Source organism: Alosa sapidissima, chromosome 18 (assembly GCF_018492685.1).
Source record: "Alosa sapidissima isolate fAloSap1 chromosome 18, fAloSap1.pri, whole genome shotgun sequence".
Taxonomy (NCBI): Eukaryota; Metazoa; Chordata; class Actinopteri; order Clupeiformes; family Clupeidae; genus Alosa; species Alosa sapidissima.
The window spans coordinates 29,938,108-29,964,225 of record NC_055974.1 but is presented as its reverse complement, the minus strand read 5'-3'; the positions used below and the strand labels follow the sequence as shown (position 1 = coordinate 29,964,225).

General features: G+C 44.0%; 2 protein-coding genes across 2 annotated transcripts; both read right to left on the bottom strand.

The window, feature by feature from the left end:
- Nucleotides 1-412: 412 nt before the first annotated feature.
- hacd4 (3-hydroxyacyl-CoA dehydratase 4) lies at nucleotides 413-10,318 on the bottom strand. The gene is made up of 7 exons (XM_042070078.1): nucleotides 9,634-10,318; nucleotides 8,733-8,839; nucleotides 6,379-6,506; nucleotides 5,917-6,029; nucleotides 5,503-5,609; nucleotides 2,465-2,593; nucleotides 413-1,913 (listed from the first exon to the last, which is right to left on the bottom strand). The coding sequence occupies exons 1-7, from the start codon at nucleotides 9,636-9,638 to the stop codon at nucleotides 1,831-1,833; spliced, it is 672 nt and encodes a 223-aa protein (XP_041926012.1). The 5' UTR covers nucleotides 9,639-10,318; the 3' UTR covers nucleotides 413-1,830.
- Nucleotides 10,319-13,473: 3,155 nt separating this feature from the next.
- On the bottom strand, nucleotides 13,474-26,069 carry fcer1g (Fc fragment of IgE, high affinity I, receptor for; gamma polypeptide). The gene is made up of 5 exons (XM_042070084.1): nucleotides 25,863-26,069; nucleotides 18,381-18,472; nucleotides 14,926-14,955; nucleotides 13,897-13,923; nucleotides 13,474-13,754 (listed from the first exon to the last, which is right to left on the bottom strand). Exons 1-5 carry the CDS (start codon nucleotides 25,921-25,923, stop codon nucleotides 13,692-13,694), a joined length of 273 nt encoding a protein of 90 aa, XP_041926018.1. The 5' UTR covers nucleotides 25,924-26,069; the 3' UTR covers nucleotides 13,474-13,691.
- Nucleotides 26,070-26,118: the final 49 nt, after the last annotated feature.

Sequence of the window (26,118 nt, the reverse complement as noted above, 5' to 3'; positions counted from 1 at the left end):
TTGGCGCAAGTGGCATTCCTGTACGTCGGGTTTACGTTCAAACTATTTTTCTGGTGAATAATTATTTCGGACTGAACTTGGTGAAGGGAAGTTTCACTAGACCTATCGTAGGCAACGATAAACTTGATTATCATCTCGGGCTCTTCTGATCGGTTTGCTGCTGCCAGCCGCCGAAAGGCAGTGGGGAGAGGGGGCATTTATCTCGGCCTATGTGACCACACTGTAATGCCACTGCATCCACTCTGTTTATCTGACCTGTCTCTGACCTCTCTCTGCAGCACACGCATTTTCAAATTTACACACAGGCACTGGGCCACGGCCAATCAGAGGGGAGGTCCCGCCCTTCACTATCTGTGATTTGTTTAAACCACGATATTGGGCAAATATGTGTCTGTTATTGAACCAAAGGTAGAGTTTCAATGCAACACTTTTTCCTCTCTCGAATGGCTGGTCGCACTGGTGCACTGGTGCACTTTTGAAAAATTAGGTCGCATATGCGACCAAATTGGTCGCACTCTGGAGCCCTGTTTAGCATTACATTTAGCATTACATTTAGCATTACATTTAGCATTACATTTAGCATTACATTTACTGTAGCATTACATTTAGCATTACATTTAGCATTACATTTAGCATTACATTTAGCATTAGCGCAGGCACAGAACATGTCCTTGCTTTAAGCCCTGGTGCTACCAACTGCATGACAGGCCTATAGATATCTTCCTAGTGCCTCTGGTAACCCATGTTATTTCACACAATGTTTCAGTAATTTAGTCTACATACTTGGAAAAGGCAGTTCGATAGTGTTGGATATGAAAATCCTTTTTATCAACTAGTAGTTGATAAAAGTAGTTAGTAGATGGGAGACACATAACATGATTCATAACATCTGACTAAATTCATCTTTTAAGGGGAACACTGTGTGGGCAAGGTGGCTTTCCAAGCCTATGGACTTTTGAATAATACTCAAACAAAGGTTAATCGCAACGATAAATACGGTTCTCGGTTACGTTCATCCAAAAATTGTGTTCGTTTCTGGTTTTCGTTATTTGAACCGTTTTTAATCGCTGCTAGGAACTGTGTACCTGTAGTTCCAGAGGTAGCCTCTCCAGTTAATAGTTAGTAGAAGTGTTTCTAGAGCTGTTGTGTCCAAATGCGTCTATAGACATGCGTCTAAGAATCCTGGACTGGCAGGACTGTGACATCACCCATTCACTAACATTCATTTTCAGATCCAGGAGGTTGGGACACTGGATGGGACAGAAATGAGGTTTTCATTATGAGGTTTGGGGTGATATCTTGTTTTGTTACTTTTTTTATTTTAATTACGTTATTTGTTTACCATTTTCTGGGATTCTGACTGGACAAAGCGATCAATCAGATTTCATTGTTGAGTCGCGTTGCATACCTTGGCCAGTTCAGTGGTTTAGTTGTTAGCTTGCTGCTAGCGATTTGCTAAAATAACAGACTATAAACAATCACTAGCGCTTACGATTAGCGTAGTGTGCTAGTAAACCATAGGCAGAGGGATTCCTGCTAGCATGCTAGGTAGCTTTGTGTGCTAAGCTAAGTGAAAATACAAACTAAATCCCTCATTGCTGGTCATCAAAAATTATAGTCCTTCTTTGAAGCTACTTGCACCTAAATCTGTTTTGTTGGGACATAGTATGTATGTAGTGATTTTTTGCAATCACACAAAGTCACGTATTCCCTTCCAAACTTCTTCCTTGTCCCATCTGGAGGCGTGGCTACCCCCAGCCCCTCCCCCCACCCAGTCCCCTGGGCTCTCAGAGACCTCAGAGAGTAAGTCAGGTGCCTGCCGCAGTGATGTCACTTCCTCTTGAGCTTCTTGTTCCAGCTGTCCAGCTGCTGTTTCCTCTCCTTCAGCAGATGCCACACGGTCACGCTGGCAGCTGCACACACACACACACACACACACACACACAGATGAACACCAGAACACCACAGCCAGGCACACACTGGACCAGTCACAACATTGGACCTCTCTGAGCAGAACTCATCAGTACCACTGGACCTCTCTGAGCAGAACTCATCAGTACGCAGAACTCATCAGTACCATTGGACCTCTCTAAGCAGAACTCATCAGAACCATTGGACCTCTCTGAGCAGAACACATCAGAACCATTGGACCTCTCTGAGCAGAACTTATCAGTACCTCTGGAGTACAAGAGAGAACTGAATAAAAAACAGAATCACCTCTGGAACCGAGCCCTTCCAACTCTGTGTGTGCATGTAAGTGTGTGTAAGTGTGTGTTTGTGTGTGTGTGTGTCTGTGTGTCTCTGTGTGTCTATGTGTGTGTGTGTGTGTGTGCATGCGTGTCTTATATGTGTGTGTGTGTGTGTGTGTGTGTGTGTCTATGTGTGTGTCTGCATGCGTATCTTATATGTGTATGTGTGTGTGTGTGTGTGTGTGTGTGTCTGTGTCTGTGTGTAAGAGACTCACCTGCAGCCAGCAGTGGCAGGTAGGCCATGAGGACGTAGGGGAAGTACACAAACACCTGGACAGGAGCCTGCAGCTGGACAGAGAACATCCCATCCTCAAAGTACGGCAGCGCCTGCCAAATACTGACCCCTGTGGAGGGGACAGGACAACAGAGTGTAAATATAACACACAGCAGCACCTGCCAAATACTGACCCCTGTTGTTCAGCCTGACGAAAAGGAGGTCAGCGACGATTAAGAGTGGGTCAGCAATGAAGAGGAAATGCTGAATGCACCCTGCTGTGTGCATGCTTCAAAGAGCCAAAGTGCCTAAGAAACTTGGCTAGTGTGCTTCAAAGAGCCAAAGTGCCTAAGAAACTTGGCTAGTGTGCTTCAAAGAGCTAAAGTGCCTAAGGAACTTGGCTAGTGTGCTTCAAAGAGCCTAAGGAACTTGGCTAGTGTGCTTCAAAGAGCCAAAGTGCCTAAGGAACTTGGCTAGTGTGCTTCAAAGAGCCTAAGGAACTTGGCTAGTGTGCTTCAAAGAGCCAAAGTGCCTAAGGAACTTGGCTAGTGTGCTTCAAAGAGCCTAAGGAACTTGGCTAGTGTGCTTCAAAGAGCTAAAGAGCCTAAGGAACTTGGCTAGTGTGCTTCAAAGAGCCTAAGGAACTTGGCTAGTGTGCTTCAAAGAGCCTAAGGAACTTGGCTAGTGTGCTTCAAAGAGCTAAAGAGCCTAAGGAACTTGGCTAGTGTGCACCACTGCTGTGCACTTTGCTCCAGGGACGCTGGCCTCTGCAACTGGTCACTTTGCATGGGCGGATAACATGACAGACTGGTCACTTTACATGACAGACTGGTCACTTTGCATTGGCCGATAACATGACAGACTGGTTGCTTTGCATGTATTCATTTAGCAGACGCTTCTATCCAAAGCGACTTACACACGTCATTGATATTCCAAGGGCCACTGTTCCCGGGGCAACTCAGGGTTAACATTCCAAGGGCCACTGTTCCCGGGGCAACTCAGGGTTAACATTCCAAGAGCCACTGTTCCCGGGGCAACTCAGGGTTAACATTCCAAGGGCCACTGTTCCCGGGGCAACTCAGGGTTAACATTCCAAGGGCCACTGTTCCCGGGGCAACTCAGGGTTAACATTCCAAGAGCCACTGTTCCCGGGGCAACTCAGGGTTAACATTCCAAGAGCCACTGTTCCCGGGGCAACTCAGGGTTAACATTCCAAGGGCCACTGTTCCCGGGGCAACTCAGGGTTAACATTCCAAGGGCCACTGTTCCCGGGGCAACTCAGGGTTAACATTCCAAGGGCCACTGTTCCCGGGGCAACTCAGGGTTAAGTGCCTTGCTCAACGGCACAACGGTGGAAACCACAACTTTACAGGCTACTGCACGCTAGTCCAGCTAACCACTACACTACCACAAACACACTCACACACACACACACACACACACACACACACACACACATTGCTGTGCCAGGTTAACAATCCTTCAGCCAAACAAATGCAGTGAAATTCTGGCCTGGGCATCACAGTGCCAACCGATGCCAGCGTATGCCAACCTACCCAGCTCTCCCTCAGAGATAAGCACCCAACCACAGAACACCCCACACACACACACACACAGACACACACAGACACACACACCACCACTTTGGATAAGAGTGGTTGAATGTATAAGCAGGGCAGCACGGGTCTCCACAGTGGCCAGCTGATCTGCCCTATCTGGCCCGGTCTGCTGTATCTCCCAGAGCCAGACAACCTCCGCGCTGGCAACGTCAGACTCACACTTCCTCCCGAGCTCCATGCTCAACACACACTCATCAACACACACTCATCAACACACACTCATCAACACACACTCGCACACTCCTGCTTTCTGCCACACACAAGCTAGTCACAGTGTGTGTTCTTTTAACCCCACTTCCTCTCTCTCTCTCTCAACACACACACACACACTCTCTCTCTCTCTCTTCACAGATATATACAATATGAACCCCCAAAACACATATGCCTCACCTACCTACCCACCCACACACACACAGTCATACCCACCTCCAAAACGAAACACACAGAGATACATCCGCAGAAATACAAAGCGCACACACACTCACCCCTGGTCTTTGTCATTTCCTGCTTGCTCAAACATTGGTTTCCTCTCTGTTCCTTTGTGTGTGTGTGTGTGTGTGTGAGTGTGTGTGTGTGTGTGTGTGTGTGTGTGTGTGTGTGTGTGTGTGTGTGTGTGTAGGACCAAGTATGCACCTTGAGAGTGGGCAGTTTCTCATCTTTCTTTCTTTCTCTTCCCCTCTTCTCTCTCTCTTTCTTCTTCTTCTCATCCTGTCTTTTATCTGTCCTCTCACACACACACACACCTCACACTCACACTCACACTCACTCACTCTTTCTCACACACACACACACACAGACAGACACACACACAGACAGACACACACACACACACACACACACATACACATGCACACGCACACACACACACATGCACACACACACACACACACATGCACACACACACACACACACGAGAAGGGAAAGCCCCACTCATGATCAGAAAGCAGATTCCACAGAAGCTCCTACTTCTGCTGTCGCAGCACACATATAACAGGGAGTGTGTGTGTGTGTGTGGTGTGTGTGAGAGTGTGTGTGTGAGCAAGCACTGCACAGATACGAGGGAGGTTGAGATGGCAGCTCAGATTACTGCTCCACTGAAATGCAAATCAGCATAGAACACCAGCTCTCATAGTAATTCCTCTAATGTTATCTTACTCAAAGTCAGGGGTGTGTGTGTGTGTGTGTGTGTGTGTCTGTGTATGTGTGTGTATGTGTGTGTGTGTCTGTGTCTGTGTGTGTGGTAAGTAGATGAAAGCTTCTGTGGAATGTTCCATCTGATCATGAAAGATCTTCTGATCATCTTTCCCAAACCCTTATTGCAACAGTCAACATTTAGACACTACTTCACATTACACAGTATGTTTGTGTGTGTGTGTGTGTGTGAATGTGTTGTGTGTGTGTGTGTGTGTGTTGGGCTTACCCTCAGTGAGTACTGACACCACGTACACAGGAATTCTGAGAGTGTATCGCGCCCACAGGGTGTTAGCTGAGGGAGTGCTCACCAGACACAGCAGGCCATGGGGATACCTACACACACACACACACGCACACACAGTTTAACAACAGGTAACAGACCTGTGAAACTGTATGAGGTTCCACAGGTATAACTGCACACAGACCATGGGGTTGCACACACACACACACACACACACACACACCTGAGCAGCTGTAAGATGTTCCAGAGGGAGAACTGCACACAGACCATGGGGTTACACACACACACACACACACACACACACACACACCTGAGCAGCTGTAAGATGTTCCAGAGGGAGAACTGCACACAGACCATGGGGTTACACACACACACACACACACACACACACACACACACCTGAGCAGCTGTAAGATGTTCCAGAGGGAGAACTGCACACAGACCATGGGGTTACTCTGGAACTCCTCCACACTCACAAACACCACGAACAACAACAGGTTCCTCTCCAGAACCTAAACAGCAGACACAAAAAGGTTATCAACCTACCTTTAATTCACCATCCTACCAACCTACCTTTAATTCACCAACCTACCTTTAATTCACCAACCTACCTTTAATTCACCAACCTACCTTTAATTCACCAACCTACCTTTAATCCACCATCCTACCTTTAATCCACCATCCTACCAACCTACCTTTAATTACATTACATTTAATTAAATCACAGACCGCACTTTTAATTGGCAACAGTGCATTAAAATGGCAGACCACACCTTTTAATTGATGTCAGTGCCTTAGAATTGCAGACTGTGCCTTTAATGTCTGATGTCAGTACCTGACAGTTGTGCTTGTGCAACTCACCTGGACGAAGCGTGGGAAGAGCCATCCCTTCTCGATGCCGTCAGCGATGTGGAAGAGCTCCAGCACCGAGAGCAGCTGACACACACACATGATCACCCCCACGGAGTAGAAGGTGTCCGCCTGCGCACCTGCACACACACACACACACACACACACACGATCACCCCCACGGAGTAGAAGGTGTCTGCCTGCGCGCCTGCGCACCTGCACACACACACACACACACACACACGATCACCCCCACGGAGTAGAAGGTGTCCGCCTGCGCACCTGCACACACACACACACACACACACACACACACACACACACGATCACTCCCCCCACGGGTAGTGTGTGTAAGTACCACATCATGAGAGAGTGGATGGATAGCAGTGTGTGTGTAGTGTGTGTAAGTAAGACATAGTATAGTATAAGTATATATAAGTACAGATACTATTTTGATCCCGTGAGGGAAATTTGGTCTCTGCATTTATCCCAATCCGTGAATTAGTGAAACACACTCAGCACACAGTGAACACACAGTGAGGTGAAGCACACACTAATCCCGGCGCAGTGAGCTGCCTGCTACAGCGGCGCTCGGGGAGCAGTGAGGGGTTAGGTGCCTTGCTCAAGGGCACTTCAGCCGTGGATGTGGGCATGGGAGAGCAGTGCTCAAACACTTCCCCCGCCCACATTTTTTATTGGGTCGGGGATAGAACCGGCAACCCTTCGGTTACAAGCCCGCAGCCCTAACCAGTAGGCCACGGCTGCCCCCAAAAATTTGTTTCCACCCAGTTTGGACCTGGGGACCTTTTCAACATCATGCCATCATGAGTGGGTGGATGGTGACGGAGGTGCAGGGTAGAGATCTGCCCGCCCACTCATGATGTCATGATCTGCCCGCCCACTCATGATGTCATGATCTGCCCGCCCACTCATGAGGTCATGATCTGCCCGCCCACTCATGATGTCATGATCTGCCCGCCCACTCATGATGTCATGATCTGCCCGCCCGCTCCCGCAATAAACGTCCACATACTCTGTCCTGCTCCCGCCCGCATCTGTAACATGATGTCCCACTAAAGCCCGCATGCAGGAGGGAAAGCCTATTCAGCTTTTCTTTCTGTCTCACGAAAGGAGCACACACACCTGAGAAAGACTCCAGATGTCCAGATGTCCAGATTTTAAGTTTCTTGGTTCTGAATGTAGGCTAACAACTGAAGTAGGCCTAGTCTGGTGCCCTCTTCCTCTGTCATGCTTTCGATTTCGAGTTTTGACAATGAGCAGCAGGAACAAATTGAACCCACGTAAACGACAATATAGGCTATAGGCCTGCTATCCGTCAGTTATGCTTAAACCCCGTTTTTTAATGCTGCCTAACAGAACATCCAGCTGAACTATAGTTATGAACACTACTTACTACTCATTTCCATATTTAATTTTATGCACATATTTAATTGGCGGGAGTGCAGTGAATCATCGGGTTGTCCCGCACCCACGAACGCACCTCTCTCATCCCGCCCGCTCCCGCAAAGAGCTTTCAAAAGTTGTCCCGCGCCGCACTCTTTTGCGTTGGGACCCGCGGGTCTACTGCGGAAGTGCAGACCTCTAGTGCAGGGTGATCATGGGTGAGAGTGTGTGTGATGTGTGTAGCATGGGTGTGTGTGTGTGTGTGTGATGTGTGTAGTATGGGGAGTGTGTGTGATATGTGTAGCATGGGGAGTGTGTGTGTGTGATGTGTGTAGTATGGGTGTGTGTGTGTGTGTGTGATGTGTGTAGTATGGTGTGTGGCGCGGGAGTGCAGACCTCTAGTGCAGGGTGATCATGGGTGAACATTCATTTCTCTCTCTGAAACCCATCGAACTGAAACTATTCTGAGCACCAGCAACTGTTTTATTTAAAAAACACATCATATTTTTTCTTGTTCAGACATGTTTGTGCATTACGGCTGTGTCATCTGCATTCTGAGACAATCTGCTGTGTTTAGATAGATAGATAGATAGATAGATAGATAGATCCTTTATTGATCCCCAAGGGGAAGATAGATAGATAGATAGATTTATGTTTATTCCCCTCCTCTGTGTTTAGTGGTCATTTGGAATATCTAGAAGACCTAGAGGATACAGTGTTTCCTAGGAATAGGGATTTATTTTTGAACTGAGAACAACTAATATGTTCCTATCCCTGCCTCTGACATAACATAGGGTGTGTGTGTGTGTGTGTGTGTGTGTGTGTGTGTTCCTTTCCCTGCCCCTATCCCCGGCTCTGACACAACTTTGAGAAGCTCTGAGGTAAACATGTGGAGCTCCACACTCTTCACCGTGTTTATTTTCTCTGGGAGGAGCTGCGTGCCGACTGCCAAGGGCTTTTACCTCTCCCGAAGAAGACGAATCGGGCCATCATGTTGGCAAATATCCACGTGTTCCCCGAGAACTGTAGCAGATTGTACAGCAAAAGATAAGCTAACCTAATGCTGCACCTGCGGAAGAGTAGAACAGATCTATAAGGCTGCTGTCTATCACAATACTTTGTCACTTGACTTTACTGAATCAGATAAGCCTACAACCAGTGGTTCTCAAAGTGTGGGGTGAGCCCCACTAGTGGGGAATGAAGACATGACAGGTGGGGCGCCAAGAAGGAGGAAATGGGGTTTTTTTGTGCCCATCTTTAGTCATTCCTTTCTTTTTTGACAAGATCAAACATTGAAAACTAGACAGCCACACATACATAGGCATCATAAACAGGCTTATGAAATAAACACATTTAAATTAAGGCACCATCAGATCCACGAGACTGAAATGCAACGTGGAACCAAGATGTGGCCATAATATCTGTATTCTACCATTTTGCTGGGTGATGGGGTAAGGTGGGGGTTGAAAATTCCCCACCTCCAAAGTGGGGAATGACGGTAAAAGTTTGAGAACCACTGGCCTACATTGTCTGACAGTCAAACAGACTAGCCTATAGGCTGCATTCCTATGCCGACTTGTCACAGGTACTTAGTGAGGGGGGAGGGCGCACCCTGAATTGAATTTAGGGCATTGGTTAACGTTCAAGGCTACTTCTGAACAAATCGCACAGGCTAAAACACTGTGTGATTTCTAACACTTATTCTAGAAGAGAACTGTTTGTAATGATTGCTTACTTTCCGAAACATTTTAGTTTTGAGGCGCGAATGAGTCTAAAAATCCGAGGTGCCCCAACTAGAAAACCTCTAAAATCGCAAAAGACAAATAAACTCTGGCAATACGTGCTCGTTGCTGTCAAACTTACCTCATGACTGATGAAGACTAATAACGTTAGCGAAATCTCTCCGATACTTCTCTGACAATTCGGTTTAACTGTCTGTGTTCAGGGAAGTTCGTGGGCAACTCTCCTCACATATTTCCCTCTTACGTCAAGAAGGCAGGACTCGCCTGACAGACAGATGTAGCGTTTCTGCTGGATCGGCTTTTTTTCGGCTGCGAAAAGCTTCCCCATTCCGAATCCGAACTCAACCCACACTTGCTGAGAAGCCAGTCAGTCAGCATACACTTCAAGATTCTGTCCATCAGTGCACGGTGAATGCACTCAAATAGCCCAGTTTCGGCTGTTTTCAGAGGTGAAGTTATTTCACACGTGCATGTTTTAATCAGAACATCTGGAATATCCCAATAGGCTACATTCAGATTCAGCTTTTGCCAAAGGACGCTATTTGAGCAGTGTAGACTATAATCACACAATTATGTGCACGTGTGACAAAACATAGGCTAGGCTACTCGCATTAGGCTACTGCAGTGCACGTTTCTGAGTAACAATAGCCTCTATGGCGTATAGCCTAACAAAAGTCCTTCAAAACAGTCTCCCGACAACTTCCAAGTCTCTTCCAACTCTGTTTCTAAATTTAGGTTGATTCTGAATCAAAGACTTTGCTAAGTGAGTGCAGATGTCTACTTCACCAAAGCTATTGCTGTCAACAATGCAGATCTCCTTCAGTATTAGGCTACTACCTCTATCCATAGGCTAGGAGTAGCCTACAGACTGACACTTGATCACAGATAAAACACGCCCTCTTGTGGCCATCAGGTTAAGGTAATCTAATGTATGGCCGGATTATATGTCCATTGCTTTTAGTGTAGGGCGGTAGGTCCTATATACTACTTTACTTTACTACTACTTTACCCACTTTCTGACAATCGAGTAAACACAATAATTTGGAGTGAGACGTCTTACTGAAACTGAGGTGTGTACCATGGTGCTATAATCAAATTGGCCACTAGAGGGCGGGGTGCTCAAGAGGCTGAAACTCAGGGCCCAGAAGGAGAGCTGGTTCCACTAGTGAAGCCCTGCTGACCATAGACATACTGTAATAGAGATGATCTATGCTGCTGATATGCAGTCTAGTTGTAGAGTAGCCTACTTACCTGTACCAGCTCTCTGGGTCACCCTTTGCATCATTAAACAGTAAATAATAATGGTTATCCTGTTTACACCATTAAACAGGAAATAATAATGGTTATGCTGTTTACACCATTAAACAGTAAATAATAATAGTTATCCTGTTTACACCATTAAACAGTAAATAATAATATTATCCTGTTTTGGATTTGGCATTGAAAACTCAGTCCTGGGTTATTTATTAGATTTGTGAACGGAGAATAAATACTCATTTGAAGTGTATTATTGCATCCATTTTAACAGTATGAAAATAGGTAAAAATGTTGTTGTTAGATGTAAGGAACTAAAGGTCTGTACACCCTATTATTGACAAAATAAACATTAAATTACAATACATTAAAAGGAAATGTCATTTATATATATGAATACTTTGAATACTTAAAAAACAAACCTATATTGGGTCATGAAGAAGCTAATCTATCCACCATTGCTTTTAAGAATAGTAAAGAGTATAGGTCTAAATAGTATAGATATTCGCCGGCTCTGCCATGACACATGTCTGAGAAACTCCATCGCTTGTTCTAGCCGGTGCCAGGCGTGTATGTGTGTAGTGCAGTAAAGCAATTTGTTACATCGTGAGGCTGCGAGACTTTCTGTCTCTTGAGTCCGCCGGCCTGCCGGTCCAAAGTTGCAAAGGAGTTTTTTCTGCTCACAGACGCTAGGGGGAAGTGAGACAGCCATTCGCCACAGAAAAACTCATATAACCATTCCAATGACTCCAAAGCTGTGAAGTTAAGGTAAAATAAGCTAAATAAACTGTATAGTTTCCCTTTAAGTTTATTTAATTAAATGAACTTTAGGTAAATATTTTTCTTTTTTTTTGGTCAGGGAATATTAGAATCTGCCATGCAGCCTCTCATAGATCAGTCCCTGGCTACAAGTGCAAGTAAATACTTACACATTTCTGTCAGCATAAGTATAAAATATAAGTACCAAGTATATACTTAAACCTTTATGTAATACTTCTCACTTATAAGCCAAGTATACTTAAGTATAAATCAAATTAGGATATCTCTGATCAGTACACAAAAAAAAGTAAACTATACATATACTTGGTTAAAAATAAGTATACCAGTAGCCTACACTACACTACCATAAGCTTTTTGGTGAGGGCTGCCAGAGTGTTTTGAATCCACTCCCTTTTTGGCTGCGTCTGCGTTAATTCATGGACGTCATTGTCTCGCATCTTAATTTAAAAATCCCAAATAGGCCCACAAGCGCCGGCATGGGGCGGTGAGATGTCGCCTGGCGATGCGACTACTAAATAGACTATAGTCTAGTAATAGTGTAGCACTGCCGCCTAGTGGTGAGTCACTGCACTGTACTCTAGAGCCCTCATACTGAAACCGCTTGAAACCACTGTTTCACTCTCTTCCTCAGTTGCACACACGCACGCGCGCGCATACACACACACGCACGCACGCACACACACGCACGCGTGCGCATACACACACACACACGCACGCACACACACGCACGCACACACACGCACACACACACACACGCACGCACACACACGCACGCGTGCGCATACACACACACACACGCACGCACACACACTCTAAACACACACACACACGCACGCACACACACGCACGCGTGCGCATACACACACACACACGCACGCACACACACTCTAAACACACACACGCACGCACACACACACACACACACGCACACACACTCTAAACACACACACGCACGCGCGCGCATACACACACACGCACGCACGCACACACACGCACGCGTGCGCATACACACACACACACGCACGCACACACACTCTAAACACACACACACACGCACGCACACACACACGCACACTAAACACACGCGCACACGCTCACACACATACACACACACACACACTAAACACACACACAGGGAGATTGTATCTTCACCCAGGTTGACAGACCTGACTGATAGCGACCTCTAAGGAAGACCACCACCTCGACCGCAGTGAACAGGAAGTGAGTCGGACACTCTGTGGTCGGAGGCTGCTGTGCGTCGCCATGGCGACAGTGTGCAGAAGTGTTAAAATAGTGTTTGTGAGAAGAAGAGAAACTTCAGAAGCTGACACTTTAATATTCACGCCGTTAGTCATGAAGCTACTGATACAGCTAGAGTGGAAAACACACACACATACACATACACATACACACATGCTGATATGACATTTCAAATATATTATTTAAAAAAAAAATGTTCTCTCAAGCAGATAGCAATGGACAGAAATGCAGCCAGCAGTCGTGTCCACCCTGAGGCCCAAGGCCCTGTACTTCTCTCTACAACTCAGGGTGTGTGGTATTGCTCCATCAGGGTGCACCTCATAAATACACACACACACACACACACACACACACACACACACACACTCTCTCTCTCTCTGTCTCTCTCTCTCTCTGTCTCATACTCTCTCTCTCACACACACACACACACTCTCTCTCTGTCTCATACTCTCTCTCTCACACACACACACACACTCTCTCTCTGTCTCATACTCTCTCTCTCACACACACACACACTCTCTCTCTGTCTCTCTCTCTCTCTCATACTCTCTCTCTCTCTCACACACACACACACACACACACACTCTCTCTCTCTCTCTCTCTCTCTCTCTGTCTCTCTCTCTCTCTCATACTCTCTCATACTCTCTCTCTCTCTCACACACACACACACACACACACACACACACACTCTCTCTCTATCTGTCTCTCTCTCTCTCTCATACTCTCTCTCACACACACACACACACACACACACATTTGCCATCTCAAGTAAGCCTGTAGGAGCATATTGGACAGATAAGTCGCTGCTGTAAAGTTACATGGAGCAAATTCTCTCCTTTTCTCGCATCTCTTTATCCCTCTCTTCTTCTTCTCGTCTTTCTCTCTCTACTTCATCCCTTTCTTCAGCTGGATGGTCTCGTAGGTGTCCTGGGCGTGAGGGGACAGACCCTGGGAGGGGGAAGGGGTCATTATTATTTATGTGTGGAAAAGACCAGAAGCTTGTTGAGTGAAAGGACAGTCAAGTGCTGCCGACTTCTCTGATGTGTGCTAAACGCTAATGTGAGGGTGAAATAAAAAAAAAAAATCTTACTTCATATATGCCCTCTGCCTGTTTCTTCTGTGGAACAAAAATACTATAGTTAGATCTGCTCACCCTTACGCACTCACACACTCTCACTCACTCACTCACACACACACACACACACACACACACACACACACACACACACACACAGTGTAAAAGAGAGAGAGAGAGAGAGAGAGAGAAAGATAGACACCATAAAAGCACCTACATAAAAGACCCATTTTCTTCACAACTTTGAACACAAAATGCTTTTCTTCTCTTTTGTAGCAGCATGCTGTTCATTTGAATACATTTAGAAGGTTTGAAACTTTAAAGGCGCTAAAAGTGTGTGTGTGCAAGAGCGAGCCGACAGCACAGATGCATTAGGCCCGAGTGGAGACACGCGGACAAGCAAGAGAGGGGGGAGGAGAGGAGAGGGGGAACACAGAGAGAGGAGAGGAGAGGAGAGGAGGAACACAGAGAGAAGAGGAGAGGAGAGGAGAGGAGGAACACAGAGAGGGGGGAGGAGAGGAGAGGGGGAACACAGAGAGAGGAGAGGAGAGGAGAGGAGGAACACAGAGAGAAGAGGAGAGGAGAGGAGAGGAGGAACACAGAGAGGGGAGAGGAGAGGAGAGGAGGAACACAGAGAGGAGCTTTGAGCGTGGAGAATAAGAGCTATATAAATGGAACGTGTTGAGTGTGGAGAATAAGCGCTATATAAATGGAACGTGTTAAGCACTATATAAATGGAACGTGTTGAGCGTGGAGAATAAGCGCTATATAAATGGAACGTGTTGAGCACTATATAAATGGAACGTGTTGAGTGTGGAGAATAAGCGCTATATAAATGGAACGTGTTGGTCGAGGGGAAAGGAAATGGATGGGTGCTTGTGAACTCTAAGATGAAGTGATAGAGAGAGTAATAGAGAGAGAGAGAAGGGAAAGAGAGGAGGGGTCAGGAGAGTGAGAGAGGAGATAGAGTTAGAGCTGGCTGGCGTTATTTGATGAACATTTGACGGTTGTGTTGGTGTAGAGGCGTTGATGTGATGATCTTACCACAGGATAGGCCTCCTTACCCTGAATCCACTGAGGAGAAACAGACACAGGTCACACATCAGCAGAACATTAAACACACACACATGCAGTCAACATCAACATTAAACACACACACATGCAGTCAACATCAACATTAAACTCACACACACACACACATGCAGTCAACGTCAACATTAAACACACATGCATTGTGTGTTTAAGCTTGCTCTAACATGACCTTGCTTGCAGATTGCCGTCAAATTGTGCTCTCACAACAACCACACCATTATCTTAAATAGGCTAATATCACTCTAAGGTTGCCTTCAAGCAAGCAAAACAATGCTTAGAAAGCAACAGGACACTAGTACAGAGACTGGCATCACAATAAGAGATAGCGGGAAAAAAGACTGACAGCTATCAGTCAACATCAACACTAAACTCTCACAGTCAACATCAACACTAAACTCACACAGTCAACATCAACACTAAACTCTCACATTCAACATCAACACTAAACTCTCAGTCAACATCAACGCTACACTCTCAGTCAACGTCAACACTAAACTCAGTCAACATCAACAATAAACTCTCAGTCAACATCATCACTAAACTCACACAGTTAATATCAACACTAAACTCTCACAGTCAACATCAACACTAAACTCTCAGTCAACATCAACACTAAACTCAATCAACATCAACACTAAACTCTCAGTCAACATCAACACTAAACTCACACAGTTAATATCAACACTAAATTCTCACAGTCAACATCAACACTAAACTCACACAGTTAATATCAACACTAAACTCTCACAGTCAACATCAACACTAAACTCTCAGTCAACATCAACACTACACTCTCAGTCAACATCAACACTAAACTCAATCAACATCAACACTAAACTCTCAGTCAACATCAACACTAAACTCACACAGTTAATATCAACACTAAATTCTCACAGTCAACATCAACACTAAACTCACACAGTTAATATCAACACTAAACTCTCACAGTCAACATCAACACTAAACTCTCAGTCAACATCAACACTACACTCTCAGTCAACATCAACACTAAACTCATTCAACATCAACACTAATTTCAATCAACATCAACACTAAACTCAATCAACATCAACACTAAACTCAGTCAACATAAACACTAAACTCTCAGTCAACATCAACACTAAACTCACACAGTCAACATCAACACTAAACTCACACATTTAATATCAACACTAAATTCTCACAGTCAACATCAACACTAAACTCACACAGTTAATATCAACACAAAACTCACACAGTTAATATCAACACAAAACTCAAAGATACACAGTTAACAGAAACCTGGCTGCAACAAATGATAATTTACAGTTGATTAATCGATTAGTTATGCCTACACAATGACTAATCAACTAATCAATTAATTTTATTACAACTCTAGAAAACTCACAGTGAGGATACAGAGAGGATGTGAGACACAGTTAACACTTAGACAAACTGATAAAGAGAGGATGTGAAAGAGGGAGAGAAGGAGAGAGAAAGAGAAAAAGGGAGAGGGGAGATAGAGAGATAGAGAGAGAGAGCGAGCAAGAGAGAGGGGGGGGGGGGGGGTTACAGGAAACCATGTACAGTAGGTGAGTCCCGTGACACTAAACACATTCCAAAAGGTGGCACGTTTTAGCACGTTTCATATGTCTGCACGTCTAATGAGACTGAATTGTTTTCAGTTAGTTGGTTCGAGGTGAGAACATCGGTGCAAGTCTACTCTAAGCAATAACAGAATGCAGCATTCATAATGTTAAATGTGAGGACATCGGTGCAAATCTACTCCAAGCAATAACAGAATGTCTACTTTAAGCAATAACAAAATGCAGCATTCATAACGTTAAATGTGAGGACATCGATGCAAATCTACTTTAAGCAATAACAGAATGCAGCATTCATAATGTTAAATGTGAGGACATCGGTGCAAATCTACTTTAAGCAATAACAGAATGCAGCATTCATAATGTTAAATGTGAGGACATCGGTGCAAATCTACTTTAAGCAATAACAGAATGCAGCATTCATAATGTTAAATGTGAGGACATCGGTGCAAATCTACTTTAAGCAATAACAGAATGCAGCATTCATAATGTTAAATGTGAGGACATCGGTGCAAATCTATAGCAATAACGAAATGCAGCATTCATAACGTTAAATGTGAGGACATCGGTGCAAATCTACTCTAAGCAATAACGAAATGCAGCATTCATAATGTTAAATGTGAGGACATCGGTGCAAATCTACTCTAAGCAATAACAGAATGCAGCATGCATAACGTTAAATGTGAGGACATCGGTGCAAATCTATAGCAATAACGAAATGCAGCATTCATAATGTTAAATGTGAGGACATCGGTGCAAATCTATATCAATAACAAAATGCAGCATTCATAATGCTAAATGTGAGGACATCGGTGCAAATCTACTTTAAGCAATAACAGAATGCAGCATTCATAATGTTAAATGTGAGGACATCGGTGCAAATCTACTTTAAGCAATAACAGAATGCAGCATTCATAATGTTAAATGTGAGGACATCGGTGCAAATCTATAGCAATAACGAAATGCAGCATTCATAACGTTAAATGTGAGGACATCGGTGCAAATCTACTCTAAGCAATAACGAAATGCAGCATTCATAACGTTAAATGTGAGGACATCGGTGCAAATCTACTCTAAGCAATAACAGAATGCAGCATGCATAACGTTAAATGTGAGGACATCGGTGCAAATCTATAGCAATAACGAAATGCAGCATTCATAATGTTAAATGTGAGGACATCGGTGCAAATCTATAGCAATAACAAAATGCAGCATTCATAATGTTAAATGTGAGGACATCGGTGCAAATCTATAGCAATAACAGAATGCAGCATTCATAATGTTGTGAGGACATCGGTGCAAATCTACTCTAAGCAATAACGAAATGCAGCATTCATAATGTTAAATGTGAGGACATCGGTGCAAATCTATAGCAATAACAGAATGCAGCATTCATAATGTTAAATGTGGACTATTTGCTCCCACAATAGTCATCCGTGATGCCAAGTATAAGAGTTTCGCTTCTGATATTGTCCCTCCCTTCACACTCTGATCCACTCCATGGCTTTTGGTGGGTGAAACTGAAGATAAACTGGCAAAACTAGTCAGGTATTGGGAGATCCATTGTCACTTTTATGTACAATGACTATCGGTAGAAGCTCATATTTAATCGCACGCCGTCACTGAATGTGTGTGTGTGTGTATGTTAGGTTGAGTTTGCGGTAGAGAAAGGAGTGTGTGTGTGTGTGTGTGTGTTACCTTGAGGAGAGAGGAGGAGAGGAGAGAGTGCATGTGTTACGTTGAGTCGGTAGATTAGAGAAGAGAGTGTGTGTATTACATTGAGTAGTGTGTGTGTGTGTGTGTGTGTGTGTGTGTGTGTGGTACCTTGAGTCGACAGTAGAGCACAGTGAGGATGAGGCCATAGAGGAAGAGGATGCTGTCCAAGATGTAGCAAATCTGGGGCTCGGAGATGGCAGCTACACACACACACGCACACATCATTAATATTATATGAATATCAATCCATACTTGAGCAGTTGCTGACTGTAGTGCAGATCCAAAATAAACCACGACTCAGTCCCCTTCTCCACACACACACACACACACACAAACACACACACACACCATGTTAAAAGCTTCACCACATACAAAATGGCGCGAGTGCGCACACACACACACACACACACAGGCCCACTCATATTAAAATACATATGCATCTCTGGCAGTCATTAGTAACACACGCATGCACGCACGCACACCCAGTGTGTTCAGACTGAAAGCATAATACTCGTGTTTGACAACTTCACCAGACAGGCCCAATGTGCACAAGGGACTAACATACACTCCCTATATGCTATCAAATCTACAATTTATAACACACACGCACAGCATTGATTGGTTAAACAAAAGCTACAAAAATGACACCCATGTCAGGGGAAAACTTGTCAAACTGGAGTGACATGTTCTGGCTCACATTAGCTAATTAACGTCAGCTGGTGTGAGAACACGTTTAAGTAACGCACGGCTCTTCTGTAGTCATTGTGATGGTTCTACAACACTTTTTTGGGTCGTTTGGTGGGTGCTTCGTCTCCCCCTAGTGCTTCTCTGCGGAAAAAACTAATATGCAACTTTCTGGTCGCGGTCCGAACACATCCGGATGTAACTCGGCGGAAATACTCGAAAATGTAGTCAGATTGTAGTTTCTAAGAAGACTGCGAAAAGGACTCTGACTTGGCTTTTTTGCTGTTGAAATTGTAAGTAGCCACACTTGGGTGAACTTCGTTTTTGTAATGTGATTTAATAGTCTCTTGAACAATGTGTTTGTTCGACCGTTTTATTGTGAGCCCTATGTGTTTAGCTTGGTTTCTTGATGGCTAGCTCGCTAGCTAGTGGGGGTTTAGCGTAGCAGTCACTTGCTACCGAAGCTGCAGGGGGAGCTATGTCGTGAAAAATGCGAGCTCAATTCAGGCGAAAACCCAGAAACAGCGAAGGAATAACCAGACCCGCATAGTAAAGCAATTTACAAAAGATTCACTGAACAAAAATGCTGATGTGGTACATGAAAATTTAGCTAAAAATGTGGAGAATGCAATGCAATCAAGCATTTTGGACGATATATTGTCACAAGCTGGCAGAATAGGCAACAGGCCGATGTGCGTTTTATTTGGAGACTGTTTTGCGAGACAGAGACTGAGTTTGCTGCTGATATTCTAGGGATAGCCCGACAAACACGGGACGTCCCCCGGACCTTATGCCGACATTCACAACGTCCCCGATTGGTCCCGAACGTCATGTTCTCTAGCGGACGTTCCAGTGACCTTATTGACGTCCGGAGCAAGTTATCGTTTGGTTATTGCGTGACGTCCGGTGCAGGACTTTCTGGGGACGTCATCGTCAGGTCCCTCGGATGACATTTGCATTTGGTCATTTCAAATACCTTCTAAGGACCCGACAATAACGTTATACCGGGGACATGGGGGGGGGGGGGGGGGGGGGGCGTTTGTTTATTCACACATGGCAGCGGAGTTGAGAGCGCTCTGGCTACCGCCTGCAGGACGGAGACATCACATCCATGCACGACTTCACGTTACACGTCTGGGGATGACTAGTATCTATCTAAGTATCTATCTATCTAGTCTGTTAGTCTCTCTAGCAGTAGCTGCATTAGCCTACCGTAGTCTAAGGCAACATATCATACAGTTTATGAAGTTGTGCGTCTATGAGCAAATTTGAAATTTCAAAGACGCACAACTTCATAAACTGGGAAAAGGGTTGTTAACGTTAAACTCAAAATGTAGGCCTATGTGCTACATACATTTTGAGTTTAACGTTAATGTATAATGTTACAAACTAGGAAAGGGATTTTATCAAATTCATGTTAGCTGATGTGATGCTTGGTGTAACGTTAGCAAAGTCGCTGTTCTTAGCTTCTAGCTTAGCCTATAATGCGCATTTCTTCAGATAACTGTCATTACTTGATGCATGTAACATGCTCTAAATAGGCAGTGGTTTATTTAACGTAGTCACGTACTTATTATCTGTTTTATTTTCAGAAACACACACACGGACGAATTGGGACTGAACCGACTTTTGGAGCTGAATACAATGCAATAAAACTAGAGGAATGTTAAAAACAGACCACGTAGCATTTGTTTAGGATTGTCTAGCAACAGAAGTGACTACTTAATTTGTAAAGCAAAACGATCCAGCTCTACATTGCAGAAGAATTAAGGATAGGCTACTGCTTCTTCATGACTTGTTTAAATGTCATTGTAATTTATTTGACGCATGCTCGCGTTTAAAAGTGTCACGCATAGCTGTCCCCGATGTTACAGCAGCTCCTTGTGGAAACAGCAAAGAGTGCACATATCCGATGAGATTTCTGACGAGGAGCAAGCTCTCTGCCTCACCAGAGCCTTGTTTATTAATAAAACAATGATATAGAATAGAAACATCTGGAATCTATTTATTTAATCTTAAAGTTGGCTACAAAGAGCATTCAGAGAAAACGATACATTTTTCTTTATCTGCAATGTTCCAGGAAGATAGGCTTACATTTATAGGCCGTCCCTGTTTGATGACAGGTCCAAGAAAACGAGTGGATATAATGTCAATGCATTCTGTTTCATGTACTTTATTTCATGTTGAGTTTTGCTTCCCAGCATGCATTGCGATTCATTTAGTATTTTTGGCTATTATTAGTTTTTAATATTTTGAAACAATATGGTTTGAACAATTTATCTTAGGCTAGCCTAGGCCTACTCTGATGATGTTTTGAACAATATGCTACGGGATATGCCCATTAAAACGTCGTATTAGTTTATTAAGAAAATGACACCGTAGATGTGAAAGCAGCACATCCAAGCCCGGTATAAATGTCCATGTCTACGCATCATTAGTGTAATGCATTCGGAGGATGTGATTTGTGAAAATATGAGGTGAGTGAAGTTTATTGTGTAGTTGTAGAACAAGTCGTTAATGTGTGTTAATGTTCCGTCTCTCCTAGCAGAACAAGTCGTTAATGTGTGTTAATGTTCCGTCTCTCCTAGCAACGCTGAGACTTACAAGAAAGTAACAGCCTACCATACTAAATCTACTTTTTTTACCATCGCGGAAATATAAATGTCGCGCGCATAACGTCGCGGTGACCATTACAGGACGTCCTCTCAAAGTCTCGTGGACGTCTTTTAGACCTCCCGAACAGAGGTCCGCGGGACGTAAAGGGAACCCTACACAATGTCGAGGAGGTGACGTTCGCCAGGGGACCTTTAGGGGACGTCGCCAGGACTTTATTTTGTTTACTGGGAGGCTACAACATAGCCAATGTACGACTTTAGCCTTTTAATATATTTGCTGCATTGGATCAGTCTTTCTAGAACAGGCAAGGGCTTTCTAGCCTCACGTCAGCAGCGCTGCATCACCCATATAGCCTACATTAAAACAACCAGCGGATGGTGGGCGGGTGCGGTTTTGAAAATTGGTCAAAAAACTTTTGGTGCTGATGGATGGCTGATGGATGATACGTTTTGCTATGCAGTTATGGTTGAAATAATAGCCCATCAGTGCATCTCTAGTGTGTGTGCCTCTCTCTCGCTCAGAGGGGAGGGAGAGGCTGAGGGTCGATCCAGCATGGATTCTAAACTCTTTGGTGGATAGGATCTACAATTAGGTGTTAACAATACTACTACGCTAGGTCGAAGTACTCCCAAGTGCTATTGCGCCACACATTGTAGTTCTCCTGTTTATTCGCTTGGAAAATCGCCACGTTTCATGTTGCGTGGCCGTAGACATTTCTATCAACTACTCGTACACTGTATTTAAGTCGGGAAAAGGTGTGTGTGTGTGTCTAGGCCATAATGCAGCTACGCACCTGTTAATTGGGCATGGATAGATTATGTGCGTGTGTGTGTAGGCCATAATGTCTAAATCCTCTGCAGTACCTCTGACGCAGTAACTGCATGCAAATGTACGCACACACACACAGTCAAACTGTCACTCATACATACAAACACAATAATAATATAATAAAACACAATAATAATATAATAAAACACAATAATAAAACATTTGATTTATAATGCCCTTTCCATTAAAGACCTCACCGTGCTACAGATAGAAATACACACACACACACACACACACACACACACACACACACACATTCACACACACACGCACACACACACACATTCACACACGCACGCACACACACATTCACACACGCACGCACACAGTCAACATCATAAAAAGTGCTCCATAAACATTTTCTCTGATCGTATCTTAATGTTCAGGAAAAAAAACATTATTTCACAATCCCCATCATATCAGATCATGTGTATGTGTGTGTGTGTGTGTGTGTGTGTGTGTGTGTGTGTGTGTATGTGCTAGGCTTGTGCAAAATTCAGAATTGAATTGAATCTTGAATTTGAATTGAGGTCAAAAACAGGATCTAAACATACAATTTGAATTTGAATTAAAGGAAGTAGAATTTCAAATCAATTATTATACATTATTTAAGGGTAGTGTTTAACAATGAAGCTTCACAGTATACAGTATGTCAGACATATAGGACAATAAAGACTCTATACTCATCAAACACACAACTTATAACAGTAACCAATTACATTTCCAGTCACCTTCCCAACACTGAATGTGTGTGAGATTCAGCACATTCTTTCTGTTGTGTGACTGTGGAATTGCCATGAATTTAATTCCACTTCCTGTCATTCCAATTCCAATTCAACCTGGAGCCAATTCAATTCAAATTCCAATGCATGAATGGAGAATGGATTTTACACAAGGCTGGCGAGCATTCAAATTCCTCTGAGGAGGTAGTTCTTTGCAAACATACAGTGGAATTGGACGTGAGTTTGATGAAGAGAACAATGTGATTACCGTTACAAAGGAATGCTAACAACAAATCATTCAAATTTAGCTGTTCAAAGAAAATATGTTCACCATGAACGTCCACTACTGTGCGGCAAATTTGAACACACCTCTGGTGTGTGTGTGTGTATGTGTATGTGTATGCTCCTAGCCCTTCACACTGTTAAGTAGAGTGTGAGGAGTGTGTGTGTGTGTGGGTTACATTGAGTAGAGACAGAAGTGAGTACCTGTGCAGTTCTGTTCAGTACACGCCCATGTAAACGCAGTTCTGTTCAGTACATGCCAATGTAAACGCAGTTCTGTTCAGTACATGCCAATGTAGACGCAGTTCTGTTCAGTACATGCCAATGTAGACGCAGTTCTGTTCAGTACATGCCAATGTAGACGCAGTTCTCTTCAGTACGTCAGTGTAAACAACGTTCTGTTCAGTACATGCCAGTGTAGACGATGTTAAGAATGACCTGACTGGTTTGATCTCTGTTCTGCCCGTCAGTGGTGATGGCGGCTAGTTCTGTTTTGACCGCAAGAGAAGCACTTCTCTTTTCTCATGAGTCGACGAATTCTGTTCTGTTTTCTTACCATTACTACAGTAATGACGATCCTTTTACCACATGGGCCTTACAAGTTTGCTTTAAGCTAAAAAGAGGCCTACAGAGGCATAGGCTTACAGGCAGCTAATTGGATCAATTAAACCTTTATGTTGACTGATATGAAATTCATCTCTAGGCGTAGATCTGGGGTGTCAAACTCATATGAGGTAGTGGGCTGGATTTGTTGGATTTGTTGGTCGACCTCGTGGGGGGCAGTCATTGTCATGGTCATCATCATTATTATGCATGGGTAGTGCTGTTTGATGATATCACTTATGAGCACACAAGTAAATAATGTACTGCTGTCATATAGCCTACTCTTTCTAGCTCTTTCTCTCTTGAAATGCCCGACTTCCATGTTAGTTTTTCTGCTTATTCCTTCCTGAGGATGGATTGTAGTGCTAGGTTTAATCATAGAAATATTGTTTATTACACATTGTTGAAGACAACTGGATGTGAATATCTTTTTTTCTAATTTTCCCTTCCTGCCCAAAATATCTGGGGCGCCGTATAAAACCTGCTGGCGGGCCTGATCTGGCCCCCGGGAGTCTCAGAAACGTTGTTCTAGGTGTTAGTCTCGCACACGCAGAAAGCTGTCTACGCAGAACCCAGTTCCTCTTCTCTTTGCTGCGGACCACAAGTCCTTCAGCACTGTGCGCTCATACAGGGTCAAGCAGGGTCACATATCTAACGTTTTAGGTTTGGTTTTGTTTTTTCTCTTTTTGTGCTTCCTGTGCACCAGAATATGAGGAACAGAAGCCACGTCAGAAAGAGCTCTAGAACGATTAAGATGGAGTGAAGATAATGTGTGTGTGTGTGTGTGTGTGAAGATAATGATGTGTGTGTGTGTGTGTGTGTGTGTGTTGGATCCTGGCAACATTTATCACATGAACACTTCTGTGGAGAAGCTACATGAAATAATAATGAAATGTAATGTAATTGTACATAATTATCTAATTAATTCCTTATTCACCCTCGTCCTTATATGGACATAATTCACACAGAAATAGGTCACCTTTATATATAAACACTGTCGGTTTAATTTCTTGGTCTGACTTGCGGAACTGCTAACATTTGAAACGGTGATAAGTAGAGGTGTAACAATTCACTAGTTGTCAATTATTGGTGATTAGTCATCAACAACCATTCAATTCACTAGTCGTCAATTATTGGTGATTAGTCATCAACAACCATTCAATAAATCCCCAACTATTGTGATGATTGACTCATTTTGAGCAACTTTTTTTTAGAGGGAATAAAAACTAAATATTCTCTGACTTTAGCTTCTTATACTTAAATACTGATCTGGATCCCATGCTCCTCTCTGGCTGCGGACTGTAACTGTGACTTTGAGGAGCAGGCGAAACAAGACTTAAGAGCTCTTGGGCTTTGGGACGTACTGATCACAATTACTCACCATTTTCAGACATTTTATAGACTTATCAACATCTAAATTGAGAAACCATTGTATGTTGCAACCGATCATAGTCATTTCCCTTTTGCGATTTGAGTTAAGACAGTAGATATGTGATATTCACCCTCAACAGAAAAGTTGTAAATTCGCATGAAAAATGTCCACATCAACAGCAGCATTTCTCTGGTTAGGTGTGCTCTGAGACCGCCTACTCCACTAAGCCATCTCCATTTATCCACTAGGGTGGCACGGTAAAACCCTCTTGCTAAGAGACACAAACACACTTTCACACAGATGATATACCTGGTTATTGTATTTTAAACTAAATAAGTTTGTGAAACAGAGAGATTAACATGAATTCTGCAGAAGGCTGCTTCCGACCTATTGGCCATCAGTTTCCTTTAGCCGTGCTAGCTACAGGCCATTGCCTGGAAACCGACCTAATAGGGGACTTCACACACACACACACACACTGACCTGCGTGGTCGAAACACATCCACAGAGGTATGGCGGAGAGGAGGGTGTGTGAGGTCTTCATGTTCCAAAACACACTCACAGAACCCGAGTGAACGATGGTGATGGAGTGAGAGAGAGAGCGGAGCGGAGTGAGAGTGGCGTTCAGGCTTCTCAGGAGTCGGGCGTTTGAACTGACGGAAAGAAGTGGTGTGTGTGTGTGTGTGTGTGTCTGACTTTGTGTGTGGGGAGGGGAGGTGGGGGGGCTGGCTGGGTTTGA